Source organism: Halyomorpha halys, unplaced genomic scaffold (assembly GCF_000696795.3).
Source record: "Halyomorpha halys isolate HHAL.00 unplaced genomic scaffold, Hhal_1.1 Scaffold582.1, whole genome shotgun sequence".
Lineage (NCBI taxonomy): Eukaryota > Metazoa > Arthropoda > Insecta > Hemiptera > Pentatomidae > Halyomorpha > Halyomorpha halys.
The window spans coordinates 712392-728830 of NW_027115659.1; the positions used below are offsets into that span (position 1 = coordinate 712392).

Below are 16439 nucleotides of genomic sequence, written 5' to 3' on the forward strand. Positions count from 1 at the left end.
AGATTCAGAAATTCACTGGCTCACTTTAGCTTTTAAAATTATTTTATTTAATGGCCTAAAACATGAAAGTGAATGTAGCAACTTGAGCTGATCGTATGACAAAGGAACTTTTCCATTGTCTTCACTTGCTTCCTTTATTTCTACCTCTATGCAATGACTTTCTTCCGCAGTTTTATTTCGTATTCAACACATGCGATTACATAATGCTTCTTGAAGTATTTATCATTAATGTACAATTGATGGTTTTTACTATTTGGCTGGTTTTGTTCTCATTGAAATATTGGTAGCCTGACAGTGCTTAATTTTCAAAAAATCTTCTTCTAAATTACTTTTACTTTTATTTATTCAGAATAATTAACCATCTCTAATTGTTAGCAGTACGAAACAATACATAAATATAAATTATGAAAGAATTTAATGATTAACTATAGCTGAAAATAAATGTTTCTATGTCATCACAACTATAGAGACACGAATACATAATGATAGTTGATTTTACTTAAACTATAAAGGGAAGGTTCGTGATAGTGAATAATAAGGAAAGTGAATAATAACTAATACATCCAAGAGGGTAAATGTTTGGCTTTAACCAAGTTTAAACTTATGTACTCATAGAATCCCTTTCTCCTTCAGTTTCTGTGCTTATACTCCTATTCTTTTACAGGGAAATGCGTTGGTTGTTATAACATAAGTCTGTGCCCCGATTTCAGAATTTAATAAAGCAAATAATAAAGAGGGAATTATATAATAAATATCCATAAAATTATGATCTCACGCATTACAAAGTGATATGAAATAAGATGACCCAACAAAAACTTTCTGGCTACCCGATGATGACGATATGAAACTGAAAGTGTTTTGCAACCAGTCTCATTGATAAGTGGCGAAAGTTGATACGTGACATCGATTAGGTCGAAGCTGATCCCGCCTATCGAATTCTTTACCACCTTTCGTTGCAATACTACAATAATTATTGGAATATTAAAACAAAATCTTAATATTAAATTTATATATTTTTTTTAGTGAAATAACCACTTCATGAGCTTAATGTATTAATATAACCATCATGTGATGTGAATTTTTATATTTGTGGTTTAGCTAATGATTGAAATAAGGAATAACATAGTTTTCAGTGGTAGCACGAGTATAAAAGAAAGTTAATTTTTTTAACTTTAGTTTCGACTATTATTTTATAGGTGATTGTGATGGTAAATATTTTACTTAGTTATAGATATGAAGGCTCCAGTGGAAATACGACGATGTTTCATTTTTGTCGAAGGACTTTTATCGGTATCTGTTGGCCAGTTCATCTTTCATAAAAGATCTCTCCACCATGAAACCATCTCACATGGCATGGGTATTCCATGACTATACTTAAATCAATAAACTTTCTTTTACAGTTTTGTAAGTGCATGTCGAGTGTTGGCATGTCGAAACCTGTTATATAACCATTCTAACGTCTAGCTAATAACGTGAACAAGCAAAAAGAATGTTTGTATGGAATTCAACCGTACTCATTTCTATAGCGAAAGCTAATTACGTTTATTATAAGTATTTACATATTTTAAATGTATTAATATTTTAATTAAAGGGAACAGGGGAATGAAATGGGTTACAATATTATACAAGCAATTTTGGTAATATTATATTAATATTTATTACAGCAATTTCGGTAATATAGATAGAGGAGGAAATACGTTTGAAAAAGCGAGACTAAAGACGGGAAATTCTTGTTATTTTTCAATTTAGAAATTGCTTACTTGCTTCTTCTGTCCAAAAAAATAAAAGTTTATATAATTTATAAAACTATTATCCTCCCCAATGTTCTTTATGAGTGCTAAATGCGACCTCTTACAGAAAGGGAATTACAGAGCCTTAAGTTTTTTTGCAAATAAAGTATTACGTAAAATATTAGAAATGAATAAGGATTAATTAACGGGAGACTTTAGAAGGATACACAACGCTCAATTAAGGGAACAATACCCAATAAAGCATTGCGGCATATAAGATGGGCGTGAAAGGTTTTGTAGTAACGAATCCCTAAACTAATGGGTAAACCTCCAAGAGCTAGACCGAAACGTGGATGGGAGTATTGCATTAAAACTTTGAAGATTTAGTAGATTTGGGTTTGGAGGCATCACTGGTCAGATATATGTAGAGAACGATTAGTGTTATTGGCATCGAACCTTTGGGTTCGCTAACCCTTTATAATTAGTAATAACTGCTCTATCAGCTGCTGGTGGACTCAGATGTCAGCTAACCCTATTGGTGCACACCCGACCTTCTTAAAGTGGTAGTAAGATTCTGCAACTGTTAGAGAACATGACACTACGTTTTTGAAACGTTCAGAAGCTTTCATTCAATAGCTTAGTTTTATTATTAACGATTTGTTGAACGAAGATATATATAGGAAAATGTTTGCAGGAAATAGAGCCAATTTCTCAATCTTAAGACTAATCAATAGTAACCTTGTGAGTCGTAGGACCAAGTTTATGCTTTATAAAACCCCGCAGATCCAGTAGTCACATACCGTCGAGAAACATGGATCCTCAACTATTAGAATATCAAACTACTAAGCTGGTTTGAAAGAGTGATGCTGATGAGAATACTAGGGCCCGTATACGAGAATGGCCTTTAGAGGCAAAGGAACAACAGCCAACTATTTCAGTTCGACAAAGAAACCATCTCCTCTTCCATTAAAATCCAAAATGAGGATGAGCTGAGATATAATGAAATTACCCAACTTGTATTTATAACGAATGCTTATGAATTAGTTTATCACTACATTCATACCTATTATGATAATTAATTCTGATAAAGAAAAACATTAAACTAATTATATAAGTAGGTTTCTATAATTTTTTAAAAGTGTGAGATTCATTATGTTCGATCTACACCTTTTCCTCTTCCCACTGAGCCAACACTTTTCAACAAAGGAAGTAATTAACATCATCATCCACACGGTTTTGTGTTATTGTAACTTTTATTGGCTATTACATTTACTGATTTACTCTATTTTCATTATAAAAAGGAACGAAACAAAACAAAGGCATAGTTGAAATGAAAGTTAAACTAAATATCAGGAAAGTATATTGCAGCTGAAAGAAATTAATTTAACAGTCATAAATTCAACTTTCGTTATAGTTTTTTATACGATATTTATTAATATAATTACCCAAATATAATAATAATAATAATTTAATATAATAATACTTTATTTATTCTGGGACGAGCCCCTTTAGAATAATACAGAGAAATAGACAGATAAGGGTTGAGGAGCCTCAGAGATACTTAAGAAAAATACATAGATATATAAATACTCTTTATAAAAAATCATTATAAGTTACTTCCTCACTTTAATCAGTTGAACAATAAAAAAAATGAATAAATAAATAAAAAACAAGAAAACGATGTAAAAATAATTAAGAATGATATAATAGTTTATATACATATTTACAATTATATTGATTTACAATTTTATGGAGTCTGAATGGATAAGAAATGATTGAACAGGCGGGATTTAAAGTTAGAGAAGGTATTGTTGTGACGGATGTTGGAAGGGATGGAGATCCATAAGGATGAGCATCGGATAATGAACGATCTATAGAAGGCAGCGGTTCGGTGGGCCCTTGTGTATAAATCTGAAGACCGAGAACGGGTATTGCGGGAACGAATAGAGTATTTGAATTGAAGGAGCTCGGAGATATATGAAGGACGGCGGGATTGGATGACTTGGAAGATGAAGGATGCCAGGAAATACTTACGACGGTAGGAAGGATAAAGCCACTTCAACTCTGCATAAAAACGGGAAACAGAGGCGTCCCTTGGGATCCCGAAGATGAATAATGTCTTTATAAAACTATATCTGTTTTATGTGATAAATGAAACGCTAAAGTTAATTGAAAAGATTTGAAACAAAGTATTTACCTCGGATCAATAGAATTTCATAATATACAATCCTCAACTAGAGATAATTATTGAATCCGAAGGTTAAGGAAGTTCTTTAATTCATCAAAACAGGAAGCAAGCAAATATTTTCTAACTGAACACAAAAATGTACATGTAACAGCTCACATTAAACGGATCATACTGAAATTCTGACCAACATATGCCAGCCAGTCCAAATAACTCATCCACGAATTTAACATAGTTTGGCAAACGCACGCAAAGGCACTTTTACGTTGCAATAGTTTCCTGTATAAAGAACATTAAATATGATTCAAATATTAGGTCCAATCTCAGAATTTTGCAATAAATTGAAAAATGGTTTAAAGAAAATGAAAAAAAAAAAGAATGGTTTCGCAATTACAATTGAGCTTTTAAATCCGGACTTGAGAATGGGAAGTAGTCGAAGAACTGTGTAATTTCAAAATGCATTATTAGAAAGCGGGAGATGAGAGCGATTGTATCGATAGATAAGAGGCAGAGAGACAATGATGAAATCAGTTCTATAAAAGAAAAACAGCATGCTCTAACAGCATTGTTACAGTAAGAGGGATCGGTAAAATTAGCAGACTTCCGGAGTCTATCTCTTCGGCTCTGCTATAGATCCTTTAATTAGGAGATTTCCGAATAGTCAATTGTAAAGCAGGATTTCTATCACTGCCAAGGAGCATTGGCACACTTTCCATTCGGAAATGATTTTGTTCAGAAATGTCAACGTTGTTATCTAAGAGCTGGACCTCATTTTAAAGATGTATATCACAAAACGGCTACGTGACTCTGTTGGAACGACTCAGAGAAGTAGAAACGTCCGAAAATTTCCATTGAAAAAATGATAAAAGTTTGAAAAAATTCCTCGACTCTAGAGTTGTATGTAATACGTATCGTCGTATTGTATAATAAGAGAACTGGCTATGGAAAGCTTTTCTGCTACGTGCGTCCGTGACCGTAAAGATGGGCAAAGAAAGGGGTAAGAGTCTGCGGAGGATGAGGATGTTAGGTAACTAAGGAGTCCATTCTTCCAAGGCCGTCTTAGGCTGGGTCATTGCGAGCTGCTCTATAACGTAATTTTGATGGCACTGAAACAAAATAACAAAAACGGAAACTTTTTACCACTCGCTGTGAAAAATCAATAAAAAGGAGAAAATTTAACTCTATGGGCTTCTAGATACAACATAAATGTGCTGCACTGGCACTGGACACCATATCCCGGTTACATTAACTTTCCTTTCAAAATTGAAGCAGTAGATATATACCAAATTTTCGCAATTTAATCTTTTAAATTCCACTTAGTTAAATACTTAAGCTACTTGTAGTATATTAAGATTGGATATAAACCTAAAAAAATACTGCGACCATTTTGAGCAATATAGTATTTTAGGGCTATGGATCCTCAGGGAGTGCTAAACTTTTTACTATTGCCTTTTTTTCACACAGTTTGGCATTATAATCCATTTAATGAAATTAGTTTACAATTACTTCTAGGTTAATTTGAAGTTTTATTGCATCAGTAGTGAAAGTTTAGCAAGGAGTTTGTGGTTTTGTTACAAGCGTCATTCAAACATAACTTGGAAAAATTGTCCGAAAATCGAGTAGTGAAATTGGACTTTATAGAACTATATGATCAAGTTTGATATTTTGGTGGTCAGTTTCTAAAGAATAAATAAAAATAGGAATTTTGAAAACTCATAAATTTAATCAGGGCAATGACCATGAACTTATTTTATTGTTATTTTCACCTAGCCTACGTTGTAAGTTTTAGATGAGAACATACTGCAAATAAAACAATACATTTTTTTTTAATATCTGAGTATCTGAAGACAATGCCTTCTTGGTGCATTCACATTCCAACTCATAAAAACGATAAAACCACCCAATATAAAACCTCCTCACCCTGAGTTTATCAATCCACATGTTGAATACAAGTTCTCAACTGATCTATTTGTACACCCCTTCCTATTCAACTGCTTCCTTTTAAAAATCCTTTATCCTTTGAGGTACTTCCTATGTATACTTTTCACCAAGGCAAAGTTGGTTGAGCCTGCAGTTTTCCATTTAACCATAAAAGTCCTAGGAGTGAGGGTGATTCTTCCTGGTTATTAACTGAGGGAATTCGTTTTCTGAATCCTGTTTCCCTTAGTACAGCATAGTATGTAGATGAACTTGACTTTTCTATATCAGTATTCTGAAATACTGTAGGATTATCCTAGAGTTAACCAACCTATTCTAACCAAAGTGGGAGGGTCGACTTTTCATTCTGTGAGAACACCAAAAAATCAGGATCAAACCAAGTCAATCTGGAATCAAATCAGTGCAATTGCAGTCATGAGGTTGCTGAGGTTATGCGGTAGACACTTCTATTCTACTGCTATATACTTAGATGTTCCCAGTATCCTGAAATTTGACTACAGAGTTGATTGATGGCATTACAACAATACATACCAAGTTCTAAGATTTTCCTTATTAACCCTTCTGCCCCCAAGATGTCTAGAGAAACTTTGTTTGGGAGGAACTTGCATAGGAGGACAGTGTGGTCTTTATCCATAAAAAGGATTCTCTTCCCACATACACATCTCTCAGATTCTTCGTCCACTCTTGATTCTATTCTTCAATTTTATCCTCCTCTGGAATCCTCTTTTCCCAGGAGGAGAGTTCTTTACTTTCTGCACCACCTCATGATGCACTGTTCTGATCAAGGACCTTGTAATGGCAGGGGCTTATCACCTCCCTTTCTCTTATAATTTGAAAACCCAAAATTTTGGGAGATTTGAGACTGTGAAAATGTAGCTCACAGTTTTACTTAAACAATAATATAATTTAATACCAATTCCACCGACTTTGAAGTTAAAAATTCAGAATTCATCAATAAAATTGTATTTTTGAATTGAATAAATGAAATTATTATTGACATAAGGCAACATTTGTCTATACTTCCTGTATAATATTAAAGAATCAATTATATATTTTGTTAACCTAATTGACCAATATTTGCCAAACTTCATTTTTACCCAATAAATTACCGTTTCCCATTAAACAGTTAATTATAATGTGTTTTGTTTCTTTAAAATATTTCAGTAGCCTATCAGAATTATAAATTGAATGACTTTAACACCTTTAAGCACTAATTTAATGGTTTTTTCGTTTATAGCTGCAGATGCTAGCGGAAGATACAATGGCAACTTCCTCTGGGGGAACAATTATTGGCTTGGCTCTGCAGTCCACTGCAAGAACGTCGAACCTGAGCCTCCATTCAAACTTGGCTTCTACGTCTTCAGGGCTAGGATATACCTAAGTGGAACGATGGCTGCTGCGAAGGCTAACAGAACAGCTGTATGTGTTTTCATTTAATTATTCTTTCCTTAGTTATAAATAAAATAATATTTTATTTAGTCTGGGTGTCACATGAAATTTAGAGTGGTGGTGAATTAAAATTTATAAATTTAATGTAAAGTATTAGATTTAACAGACAATTTCTCTTTAGGCCCAAGGAATATTAGTTGGAGTCTGCTTACCTATATCCTGCTCTAATGAAGAAGCACAAGAAATTCTAAACTTCAGCATTAATTCTGCTGGGCTGGATACTTACAGAACTGTAGAATTATCTCCTGTGAAAAATCCAAACTCAGTGTATGAACTCACAAGTGACCCAGTTTTTTGGACATTATTGTAAGCTCTTCTTTATACTCATCATTTATCATTTCTCTCATATTTATTTAATTCCCTTTTAGTTTTTTATTGATTCATAAATTAATATTTTACAGCTCCTTCACTCTTATCATACTTGTCCTCGCTTTAATTGGTACAGGTTTTGAGCTTTATGAAGACTACAAAATAGAAAAGAGAAAAATATCGAAATATGTTTATGATAATTATACTTATGAAATAGCAAAGTCTCCAGAAATACCATCACCAGTTAACGAATTGAAAATACCCGCTGGTGCCAACAATAATGACAGTAATTTATTAATTTTATCTATTACATAATCTGTTTAGTAACTCTATAATAGCTGCATTGTAATACATTGTCTGTATGTTCAGCTTAATGGTGGAATATGTTGAATTTCTACTTATAATTTTATGTGTATTAGTTTCAATCATATGCATTTTGCTGTTGCTAATTTACATGTATATTATTTAGATAGTGAAGGAGAGTCTTCAGAAAGAAATTCTGTTAATAGTGAAGAAGTAGTTGGAAAATTCAGTAAGTTGTATATATCTTTATATTTATAGGATAGGATTTTAGCTAAAAACCTAAAATATTTTTTACATGCAATGGTTTCAAAATTATTATTATTAATATCTTCTTATTACACACTAATTGTTTTTAACTTTTAAATTTATTGGATACATTTTCTGATGACTAAAATATTTTGTGCAATTATGTAATAATAATTAGGATTCCAAACCTGGCTGGACCTACCTCAGGAAGTTAGAATTTAAAAATTCAAGAGAATATAAAATGTTGATAAAATTTTGACTTCATTTTAATCTTTTATTATTTTTATCCTCTTCAACTGTTTGATGTAGGTTTTCCCTCTCCCTTTCCCCTCCTCCTCAAAGAATGATAAAATTATAAGAAAAATATTAAACGCATTATAAGTGATAATGAATTTCAAATCCAACAAAAGTTAAATAACTGACATAATAGAGGATGCACAACTAATATAAATTAACATTTTCTTTGAAGCTACTCATAGTTCACATTATTTTTACTGTTTGTTATATGTTTTATTATTTTATTTATTTTCCTGTTAAAAAAAAAAACTATTTTTAACTATTATGCTGCAATATTTCATCGAAACCATTCTGGCTTTTTTTTTACCATAAATAAAAAAAGAAAAAAAAAGGGCGCCCAAAAATATTACTACATGAAAAACACATCTATAGCATATAAAATATATATATATATATATATATTGGAGAGGAAGGATTGGAGAAAGAAATACTTTCATTTGCCTCTGCTCATAAAACCCTTTTTCTCTCCAAATTTTCCAAATATTTCAATAACTTACTACACGGTTAATGACTTAATAAAATACTAACATATTGTTATACCTTTTTACAGCCAGAATATGGAAAGAAGTTCTAATTTCATTTTCTTTAAAAAGAAATTTTTCAACGATATGTGAAAGATCAGTAGGAGAAGATACCATTCCTACCATCCATGGTTTAAGGTCTATAAGCATGGCTTGGGTAATACTTGGGCATACGTGCATAATCGCTTTTAAATATGCAGGTAAGAATTACATTTTTAATAATGACAGATCTGTATCGAAAATATTATAAGATCTTTCACTTATATAATATACTTTTATTTATTTCAGATAACCCAGCTTACAGATTAATTGTTGAAAAAGAATTGATTTTCCAGACTATTAACAAAGGAGCTTATTCAGTTGATACATTTTTCTTTATTAGGTAATAAAGTATTATCATTTAAAAATATGTGAAAAGAGTATTTTTTGTTTTTAGCCGCTATCTGTTTTGTATAATTTGTAATATTTATTTTATTGAACAGTATATTAGTATTATTTCTAATATAATAAACTAAATGTTATAATTAATATGTTATAACTAATATAAATAATAAATGAAATATAACAATAATATTTTCTAATGTTAGTGTAATTAATAATGTTATTTTTTAGTGGCTTACTGGTATCATATTTATATTTTCGAACAACTTCTAAGCACGACATTACTAAGTATACCAAAACTACTGGCTTTACTTCTGGTTTATTAGAATTTATAAGCCTAATTGGCTATAGATTTGCAAGGTAAGTTATCCTATACTTCTTTCAAAATATTTTATGGTCAGAGATTTCATAAATCTCTGTGAGAATAAAGTTTTGTGTAATGTTATGTATAATAAGTACTTATTATACATAACATTACAATATTATACATAACATTTATTAGTGTTCTTCATTGGCCACACCCCCAACCATCTCCTCAAATAAAAATAAAAACGTTACATTAAGAAGGGTGATTAAAGGTATTTTTTTGGTTTCATATTGCAATATCTCCCTACCACCTTTATATATGACTTAGCTATTTATTCACCATCAAAAAGTATACTCTAATAGTAAATCTAACTCACTTTTATCATTAGTTGAGTTAACAAGTAGTGGTACAAATCTATTCAAATATTTAATTAATTAAAAAATTAAACACAATCTATCAATTATTTTATGTGAATTTACTACAATACTGATTTGTTTACAGGTTAACTGCGCCATATTTCTTCGTCCTGGGTTGTGTCCAAGTGTCAATGAAATGGTTTTACCACAATTCGGTTTTTGAGCCACCCACTCTTGACCATGTAAACTGCCCCCAGTACTGGTGGAGGAACCTCCTTTACATCAATACTCTTTTTCCAGTTCAAGAAATGGTAATTGATTTATATTTAATATTGTCCTAAATTAAGACAAACATTTCTGAGATGTTACATAACACTGTTATTTAAGAGATAGGACATACAGGAGTTGCTGGGATCATAATATTCTTTTTCATGGAAATAATTTTTGAGTGGTCTTTTTTAGAAAGATATAAGATTTTGTTGCTTTTTCTTAACCTCTTAAAATTTACTCAGCTTCTCCCATTAGCTAAGTAATGACTTTAATATGTAATTTTAAACATTATATAATTTACTGTTTTGTTTATTTTGGGAATTATTAACCTTCTTACTTTTTGTCTATTAATTTTACATCAGTTTACTAATACTTCTGACATTTTTGACAGTTTGTCCATCTTCAGGAGCATATTTTGAAAAACAGTTACAAAGTTTTTGTTACATTAAATGTTTGAATTAAAAAAAAAACAAAAAAACAGATAAAGTAAAAAGTTGCCTTTGAATATTGAATATATATTAGATCTTATTATTCTAGCTTACTTCTTACTTTAGTTTATTGAAAAATAAAATTCCATATTTAACTTATTAGTTTCTTCTTTCAACAAATAAATAATAACAATTGTTTTTTTTTTAAGTGTATGCTGTGGAGCTGGTACTTGGCTGACGATACTCAGTTTTATGTATTAGGAGTAATCCTTCTCATTTTAGCGGTGAAGTACGTAACATTGTTTTTAAACTTCTATAATTATTACTCAAACTGGGTTTTGAAATTTTAATTTTCAAATAATATCGATTGTTTTATAGATACTTTAAAGCAGCTGCTGCTCTCATGGCATTCTTTTTGGTAAGCTCTTGGTTCACGACTGGCTTCATTGCTTACTCCAATAACCATATCCCAAAGTAAGAGATCATATTTACGATTCGTTACTATATTAATATCCTTTATATGTTTTATAAATATACATACTTTTCTGTTGTTTTTTTAAAATTAATGAATACAACTTTCAGTGAGGATGATCCTTTGGCTCTTTTCGATAAGATATATGACAAACCATGGACTAGGCTTGGTCCTTACATTGTTGGAATGTCAGTTGGATGGTTACTGTTTAAAACTAACTGCAAAATAAAAATGAATAAGGTAACAACTACAAAAAATTCTGAATTAAAACTAATAAAATAAGTCTTTTCTCATTGTTATCTATCTTTCAAATGTCTATCTGTAATTGTATATCTTGCAATTACATATTCAATCCAATTGTAAAGTAAAATATAAAATGTAATTCTTATCACCAAAAGGCTTGTAGTTTAGATTCAATCGAATAGATAGTAATTAAATAAGAACAAATAAAAAGTGTTTAATAACAATGAAAATTTGGGAAAGAACTTGTTTAAGAATAAGGAACTAAGGTGGCAACAGAAGTGAGATTCTCAAAATCTCTTTCTTAACACAGACTAAAATTTTCATTTTATATTCCATTTACATTTCTCTTTTTGATGAAATGGCTCCTAAACGAAAATTATTGAATGGTTAAGAAAAGTGCTTAAGAATGGTATTGAAAAAAAGAAGGTTTTAAGTCAAATGCAGTATTGACTTTCGAATTTACAAAAACTGTAATTTGGTTACTAAAGCATTTGAAAGTTTTGGACGAGATAGGAAACAATTAGCATGCTTAAGCTTTGACCAAATTGGTGAAGCGGTATTGAGATAAGAACAGCTTGTGTTAAGGATATTGTGAATAAATAGGCTGCAATTTTGAATCCCTTCGAATCTATGAGTTTCAAGATTGCCCCATTTCTATGGGGCAAGATAAGTTTAAAGTGACTTAATGCAGTCGTATATGAGCAATTTATAAATGTTTTAGACTGTTCAGTTTTATTATTATTTTGCTCAATTTTTTTATTACTTAAAAATTGTCTTTGGTCCTTCAATAAAAAAAATAACTGTAATTAACTTTTTTATGACAAGAATAAAAATGCTTAATAAATAATATTTTAACTTGTGGACGATCCGGTTTCTATTTGCTAATATATTAAAATAAATATTAATTTTTTTTATTAATTATCTGATAATTAGTTGCCTTTAATCAAAATCAACAAAAAAATATTCATAATAACTGTACTTTCGAAAATATATATGTTCTATTCTGAAAGTATATAGCAACTCAACAATAATATAAATATATTTACCACTGTAAAGCATATAAATAATGTTCATACTATATAATATTTCTTCCAGGCTACTGTGATTACTGGTTGGACATTGACATTAAGCCTACTTCTGTACCTGGTGTATGGTCTCTTTGGAACTAAACTTCATCCTATTACTGCTGCAACGTTTTCTTCCCTTTCACACACAGCTTGGGCTTTAGGTCTCTCTTGGATAGTTATAGCATGTTCAACAGGTTATGGAGGTAAAGAGTTTATTTATTAAAACATACTAACTTACAAATTCAATTTAGTTTTGCTAGTGATAATACTTAATTGAATTTTTGATATTACAATCTCTATTTTAAGTGAAAACTTCATCATTTACCATTATCTTGTTTTTAGCATTTTTTTATACTATCAAAATGTTGTTGGTAAAAGCATGAAACCATGTAAGCCCAAAATGTTTTGATTTTTTTAACTTTTGCCTAAATTTTATACACAACAATTAATTGTTTAGGTATTTCTTTCACTCAATTTAAACACATAACTCTAATAAGATAAAAATTTAATTTCAACTTCTTGCCTCTCCTGAAAAGTTGGAATTTGACAGTTATACGGTTTCATATTTCTGTCGGCAATATATTTATGTTTATATTTTCTCTGTTGTTACTATAGTTTAAGTAATTAGACATTTTTCACTTAAGGATTGTAATCAATAAGAATTGCAAATCAAATCAGTCATCAAGCACTGGCATGGTAGATCAATAACATTACATTATTTTTATTATTTGTTATAAATAAAAGAATCCATTAAAATAAAATTGACGAGTTGAATATAGTTTATAAATATTAAATCACTTTTTATACTTATAGGTTACATATCTGATATATTGTCTTCAAGCCTTCTCTACCCATTTAGTAGAGTTACGTACTGTGCTTATCTTGTTCATCCAGTAGTCATTAGGACGGTTACAATGCGACTGGATGCTCCACTGCATCTTAGTCCTGAAATGGTCGTAAGTAGAATGTTCTTTTATCCTACATGAGTATTGAAGTACTTATAGAAATACGTTGTAATAATTAGGTGGCTGTTTATACTAATACAATGATTTTTACGTATTTTAAGAGGATAATTAAATTAATTATAAAATACTATTTCTAATTAAAGATATAAAATCCAAACACGTGTTTTGTTTCAGATTGTTATGTACACAGGGAACCTCATCCTGTCATATATCATTTCATTCATCATTTCCCTCCTTTTTGAGGCTCCTATGGTATCACTTTTAAGGATAGTTTCGCCTACTAAGAGAAAATCCAAGTGAAAATATTGAAGATCACCATTTATTTTTATACTTTCCACTATTTTATAAGTGTAATTTCTTTTTTTAAGTTCCATGAGAAACCAAATATGATTTGTGATTTGGATGTTTTCGAGTGGGTTCATAATGTTTCCTTATTTGTACATATATACCAATATAGAATTAAAAGGTTTTAAAAAACCTTAATTAATTGTAAACTAATTGTGATGTGTAGTACAATTAAGGTAGTATATAGTTTGATTTAATTAAAAATATAATTTATTTAGCGATAGAAAAAAAAATACTACAAATTCTTTTTACAAAATTATCGAATTAAGATATTTTATTCATTTAATTATAATATTGAAAATGTTTAATAATTTGTATAGTGTTTATTGAATATATATGTTTAATGGTGGATGACAACTGAAGTGCATGTATACTCAATTTTCATTACAGGCCAGTGTAAATAAGTAAATTTAGTACTTCTTTATGGTTACAACAAGACTGCATACCATTGTTTTTGTGTTTAATATAATATTTTTATAGTTATAAATCACCGAAAAAAAAGATATTTTAAATACTCAAAAATATTTGATTAACCATTGATATCCTTTTTGATTATAATTAAATATCATTTACTAATACTCTGTAAATGGGTTTTGATAGATGAAAGAATTTATAAGTAGAGGTCAATATACCCTTCCCTAAAATTTGTGTCTTTAATATTTTTTAGTTAATGAGGAAGAATATTTCGAATTATAAATATTTTTGAATAAACATGAGTATTAAATTTTATTGTGTCTTTACTTTAAATTTCCATGATCTTCAAATTCCACGATTACTACTTATGAATAAAAGTAAAAACCACTAGGATTCAGTCACTCATTTCAAATTAAATTTTTAGCTTTATTTTCTTTTCTGGGTGATTTATTAGTGTCTTCTTACTTTAGCCTTTTATTTTTATTAATTTTAAATTAATAAAATATTCCTTCTGACGTTTCAGACTGTCCGTCTATCTTTTGGGGCTAACTCTAAAAATAGTTACATAGCTCTGTTATATTTATATAGTTATGTTTAAAGTTTATTAATTATCTTGAAAAATTAACTGTAACAGAACTTTGTAATAATTTTTACACTAAGCACCTGATGATGGATAGGTGGTTCAAAAATTATCCAGAACAGAAAAAAAAATATATCATACTTAATTAATTGCCAAAAAAAAAAAAAAAAAATGCACACAATGAATGGGAAATAGTAATTACTAAATACAAATGTACTGAAATGAAGTTTGCTACATTGGAAATGGTAATTTCAAATCAGATTGTAAAAAAAAATTATTTGCTTATTATTATTATTTTATTTGGTTTATTTTGATGTACTTTAATCTTATTAATTATTACAAAAAAACACTTGATATTCATTGATCTGAATTGATCTAGTAAAATAAAAGAATTAAAAATATTTAAAAATTTAAAATATAATTAAAAAAAAAAAAATGATTTTTTTTATAACCCCCAATGACCAGGTCAGCTGGCCTTACCTAAGATAGTACCAGGAGAGCAGGAGATAAATGGAGCTTCAAGGCCCATATTCTGGCTGTGCCTGGTAGTGGAGCTCCTGTACCTTCCTGTTCTCCTAGCTCTAACTCACCAATTACTGTTTGAGTGACATCTGGAGCTTGACTAGCTTACCTACCCTGCCCTACCTGCCTACTGCTACCTGCTAACTACCTACCCATCTATCTACCTTTGTTTCCTGCTTGTAATGGATTTAAAAATTACATAAAAAGCTAAAATTTTTATCATTTATTAAGATTATATATAAGACTCATGCACAAAAATCATTAATTTATTATTTTTTAAGATTATTCATTCTTCATAATATGTCTTCTTCTATATTTACCTTTATGACAGTTTTTTTTTTTCTAAAAACAATTTCAACAATTTTATATCCTTTTCTTAAATCACATTTTATATCCTTTTCTTTAACATCAGCTTTAAATAAACATATTTAAAATGTAAACATTATTTTTCAGACTAAACATCGTTTTATTGATTCATTTTCTTAAATTTTAGTTGTTTAATAATTTTTTGCACATTACAAAAAATACATTTAGTTTGTGTTTGATGGTATACATAAAAACCATTTGCATATTTTTAACACACAAAAAGGGGGCCTAATTGGTATTTTTCTGATTCATATTCTTTAGTAAATTTTATAGTCAATATTAAACATTTCCAATTTTAATATATAAGGTTACATTTTTAAAAAATGTAATGTGTGACTTAATTACAATCCTAAGCAAATTGAATGGACTGAAGTAAGAAAGTGGCCAGCCACGATTTTTAAGACAATTAGAATTTTGTGCAAAATAGTCCTTTGTTTCTTTATAAAGCTTTTTATTTTATTACTTCGTCTAAAACGATTATCTGCACATACATAACCATAAAATATTATGGAATATGAACTAAATTAAATATTAAATAAGAATTGTAGAATTTTTCGATATAACTTTACAGAAAAATTTACATCCTCTGATATTCTTCAATTGTATAAATTTAAAAAAAATCAAAATGCCATTATTCTTTAATTTTATTTCAAATTTATTCAATTATTCTGGATAGCATTAAGTATTTTCTTTTTTTAACTTTACATGTTCCATGTACTTACTTTGACTTTAGGATACATAGTGC

General features: G+C 29.5%; 1 protein-coding gene across 1 annotated transcript; it reads left to right on the forward strand.

The window, feature by feature from the left end:
• Positions 1-4896: 4896 nt before the first annotated feature.
• Positions 4897-13488, forward strand: LOC106684424 (nose resistant to fluoxetine protein 6). Its single transcript, XM_067052661.1, has 14 exons — positions 4897-4912; positions 7091-7272; positions 7424-7608; positions 7704-7897; positions 8081-8143; positions 9008-9178; positions 9267-9360; positions 9591-9719; positions 10168-10333; positions 10930-11009; positions 11099-11194; positions 11303-11432; positions 12531-12705; positions 13316-13488. Exons 1-14 carry the CDS (start codon positions 4897-4899, stop codon positions 13486-13488), a joined length of 1854 nt encoding a protein of 617 aa, XP_066908762.1.
• The last annotated feature ends 2951 nt before the right edge of the window (positions 13489-16439 follow it).